General features: G+C 48.8%; 1 protein-coding gene across 1 annotated transcript; it reads left to right on the top strand.

Moving 5' to 3' along the window:
* The first annotated feature begins 1,676 nt into the window (after positions 1 to 1,676).
* Positions 1,677 to 3,513, top strand: LOC125543372 (GDSL esterase/lipase At5g45910-like). The gene is made up of 5 exons (XM_048706697.1): positions 1,677 to 2,095; positions 2,162 to 2,380; positions 2,471 to 2,616; positions 2,706 to 2,982; positions 3,060 to 3,513. Exons 1-5 carry the CDS (start codon positions 1,804 to 1,806, stop codon positions 3,275 to 3,277), a joined length of 1,152 nt encoding a protein of 383 aa, XP_048562654.1. The 5' UTR covers positions 1,677 to 1,803; the 3' UTR covers positions 3,278 to 3,513.
* Positions 3,514 to 4,327: the final 814 nt, after the last annotated feature.

The following is a 4,327-nucleotide window of genomic DNA, read 5'->3' as shown; positions in this document are numbered from 1 at the left end:
ATGATTGGTTATCTTTGCAAGTCTCTTCGAATTATCTGTTTGGTTTGGCCAACTAGATTGGTAGTTCTTGCCATGGGAGAAGTGCTTAGCTTTGGGTTCGATCTTGCGGTGTCCTTACCCAGTGACAGAAGGGGCAGCAAGGCACGTATTGTATCGTTGCCATCGAGGATAACAAGATGGGGTTTATTTCATATTGCATGAATTTATCTCTCTACATCATGTCATCTTACTTAAGGTGTTACTCTGTTTTTAACTTAATACTTTAGATGCATGTTGGATAGCGGTCGATGAGTGGAGTAATAGTAGTAGATGCAGAATCGTTTCGATCTACTTGTCACGGACGTGATGCCTATATACATGATCATGCCTAGATATACTCATAACTATGCTCAATTCTGTCAATTGCTCAACAGTAATTTGTTCACCCACCGTAGAATACTCATGCTCTTGAGAGAAGCCACTAGTGAAACCTATGGCCCCCGGGTCTATTCTCATCATATCAATCTCCATTACTTTAATCTTGCTTTGCTTTTTTACTTTGCCTTTGCTTTTTACTTTGCATCTTTATACCAAAAATATTATATCGATCAGATCTCACTCTCGTAAGTGACCGTGAAGAGCTTGACAACCCCTAATCGCGTTGGTTGCGAGTAGCTATCGCTTTGTGCAGGTACGAGGGACTTGAGCGTGGGCTCCTACTGGATTGATATCTTGGTTCTCAAAAACTGAGGGAAATACTTACGCTACTCTGCTGCATCATCCCTTCCTCTTCGGGGAAAACCAACGCAAGCTCAAGACGTAGCAAGAAGGATTTCTGGCGCCGTTGCCGGGGAGTCTACGCAAAAAGTCAACATACCAAGTACCCATCACAATCCCTATCTCTCGCATTACATTATTTGCCATTTGCCTCTCGTTTTCCTCTCCCCCCAATTCATCCTTGCCATTTTATTCGCCTTCTCTCTCTCCCTATCCCCCCTCTCAATTTGCCTCTTGTTTGCTCGTGTGCTAGTTTGCTTGCTTGTCGTTATGTCTGAAATTGGGGAAGTTATCGCCAATATGAGCGATAACAATATCATGGAAAATTCTGATGCTCCTGCTAAAGAACCTACCATCTTTCATACAAAAAAATCCCGTGTTGGTAGTGGTAATATTATTCGCGCGTCTCAGGTGCGGGCTGGCAACCATGGCACGCGGGTGGCGTGGTTGCGGGGGGTTGACTATGGTAGGGTGCGACGGCGGGGTGTGAGCGCCGGGGTACACCACTTGCCCTGTCCTTTGACCGACCGACGGTGGTGGCGGCCGTTGACGTCGCATCCTTCCTGAAGACTCTGTCGTGGTGTTCCACTCGTGTCGTCTTGTTCCGCGTGAAAACCTGATCTTCGGGATCGAGCGGTGGCGGCTATCTATAGTCATACCCTTTTTGGAGGCGCCGCTTTGGAGTCACGGCTTCGTTGTTGTCCGGCTCATCTCTTTATTATGGTTGCTTATGGTGGAGGTCTCTGTCGGTTTCAAGCGATTTTTTTAGTTTGATTGTTGATCCATGGGATGATGTGTCAGTGCCTAACACCTTTATATCTTGCCTTGGGTGTTTGCTGTGTGTGATGGTGCCGTTTGTTTGTACGGCTCTTAGTTGTAATGGTTGCTTTATAATATAAATATAAATTGAGGGGAAATCCATTTTTGGTAACTCGTGGACAACAACGCTTACTTGCTCTGATTTTGATGGGAGAAATTTGAGGCAGCCTCCAGCTGCGGGAGCTGCTCCCCGCTGAATCGTAGGCCGCGGCGAGGTGTCGTCAGGCCATGGCCACCAAGATGCGCAAGCTGCCGAGCGCCGTTTTGCTGTTCCTCTTGGTCGCGGACCTGGGATGGGCATGGGCGCTGATCCCTTCTTCCTCCCCCGCAGGCCTCTCCGCCAGGCGCTACGACTCCATCTTCAGCTTCGGCGACTCCTACGCCGACACCGGCAACAACCCCGTCGTCTTCGCCGCCAACTCCGTCTTCAACGTTGTGACGCGCCCACCCTACGGCTCCACCTTCTTCGGCCGCCCCACCGGCCGCAACTCCGACGGCCGCCTCATCATCGACTTCTTCGGTACACATACGCACTGAACAAACTCTCCTGATCTGAGGTGGTCAACTCAACTGGTCTGCTTCGCAGCTCAACGCCTGGGCCTGCCGCTCGTCCCGCCGTCCCTGGCGCACAACGGGAGCTTCCGCAGAGGCGCCAACTTCGCCGTCGGGGGCGCCACCGCTATCGACGCCGCTTTCTTCCACGACGGGTCCGATCCCGGCAACAAGTTCCCTCTCAACACCAGCCTGGGCGTCCAGCTGCAGTGGTTCCAGGCTCTCAAGCCTTCCCTCTGCCGCACCACCCAAGGTTGGTACTACTACTTCTCAAGTCAATCGACGCAAATGTTTATTCAGCTAGCCGCGCTGCCTGCAGAGTGACATTTTTCTTCCGGTGCAGAGTGCAAAGCATTCTTCGGCAGATCCCTCTTCTTCGTGGGCGAATTCGGGGTCAACGACTACCACTTCTCCTTCCCCACCAAGAGCCTGCAAGAGATCACGGCGTTCGTTCCAGATGTGATCAGGGCCATCTCAATGGCAATCGAGGTACCTACCTCAGGTCGTCAACCTGCATTTCACCTTCGGAACAGGGGCAGTTTAACATGGTATTGATCCAGCTATGGCAATGGTGACAGAGGCTGATCAAGCACGGGGCGACGAGTTTCGTCGTCCCCGGGACAATCCCCTCAGGGTGCACGCCGCAGTTCAGCAGCTACCTCGCCAAAGACAACCCGGCAGAATACAACTCCACCACCGGCTGCCGGGAAGATTATAACAAGCTAGGGATGCACCACAACCTGCTGCTGCAGGAGGCCCTGGAGAAGCTCCGGGGCAGGCACCCGGACGCCATGATCGTCTACGCCGACCTCTTCGGCCCCATCATGGACATGGTTGAGTCACCTCGCAAGTATGGTAAGCACTTTCAGAGCTGTTGTCTGCAGGCTGCTTGCAGTTGCAGCAGGTCAAGGCTGATGGTTGTCATTCTGCAGGGTTTGAAGAAGACGTTCTTACCAGCTGTTGCGGAGGGCCCGGGACACTTGTCTGCGGCGACGAAGGTGCCAATGTATGTGAGAAACCGGCTGCTCGTCTGTTCTGGGATGTCGTCCACTTGACGGAGGCGGCTTACCGCTACATCGCCGATGGCTGGCTGGGCAGCATAGACTCCCCTGCAGCTGCAAGAGAGAGCAGGTATCAGTTAGTGAGGTAGCAGAAGCTGCTCTGCTTCATGGACTGTTGGCTATGTGGAGTCTGGCCTGTCTGAACCGAAATACACTGGAGATGAAATGTAAGCATGCAAGTTTATTTTGGAAACCACTTGCTGTTCTTTTCGGAGCTACATTTCTCGGTTAAGTTGATCGGCTGGATCTGATCTGGAAATTCCTGATTACAACATTGAGACACTTATCTTGGATCGAAGGGAGTAATATATTTTAGAGCCAAAAACGTCATTGTATTGTTCAGCCTTTCATGCCATTACTTAGATATTCAGGAGAATCTACAATCATACATCATCTCAAAAGAAACCCTACTTAAACGCAGGGCAAATGGCATAACTGTGATCCTTGTATTCTGCAAACGTTTGTATTGCTGCGGTAACCATGGAAGACACTTCTTCAAACATGAGGATTTATTCGGTCTATGCAAATACCGCAATCTGCGGTGCAATGCATAGATCTGCTAGAATTGAGTTAATTGCATAAAACCTCCATATTTCGGGCTTCTTCAAGAAAACCACATGGTTCTTAATCATTTGCAAAAATCACCGTGCATTCAGTAAACTTTTTGCAAATAGCACTGATCGCTCGCTTTGCAGCGTTGGGGGCGTTTCCGATAGGTGGAACCCAAAATAGGTGACGTGGCGTAACGGCCTGGCGGACCGCGCCGTTAGGCAGTAGCTGGTCGAACCGACGAGGTATGAGTGTCCGACTGCACCAGCTATGGATGGCTTGAAGGCAGCGCTAAACTTAAAGTACTAAATAAAGTGGCAATTTCGTTTCTTTTTTTACCTTTTAAATATTTCTTGGAAACAAAATTTCATGAAAATGCGAACAATGTTTCGAAATCATAAAACAATTCGAATATTCTTTTCTTAAATGTGAACAATTTTTAAAATTGTGAACAAATTTTGGAATCTAACAATTTTTTAAAAAGAAAAAAATACACACTGAACATTTTCTTAGTATACGGTGAACTTTATTCAAATACACACGAACATTTTTTAAATATATGATGAACTTTTTTGAAATTCACGCTGAAC

This window comes from Triticum urartu, chromosome 3 (genome assembly GCF_003073215.2).
Source record: "Triticum urartu cultivar G1812 chromosome 3, Tu2.1, whole genome shotgun sequence".
In the NCBI taxonomy this organism is placed as follows: domain Eukaryota; kingdom Viridiplantae; phylum Streptophyta; class Magnoliopsida; order Poales; family Poaceae; genus Triticum; species Triticum urartu.
Note: the sequence above shows the minus strand (reverse complement) of the source record. Positions and strands in the feature narration are given on the sequence as shown.

Coding starts and splice junctions, on each gene's coding strand:
- LOC125543372 (XM_048706697.1), top strand. CDS start 1,804: ATGGCCACCAAGATGCGCAAGCTGCCGAGCGCCGTTTTGCTGTTCCTC. Junction 2,096..2,161: donor CCTCATCATCGACTTCTTCG/GTACACATACGC, acceptor TCTGCTTCGCAG/CTCAACGCCTGGGCCTGCCG. Junction 2,381..2,470: donor CCTCTGCCGCACCACCCAAG/GTTGGTACTACT, acceptor CTTCCGGTGCAG/AGTGCAAAGCATTCTTCGGC.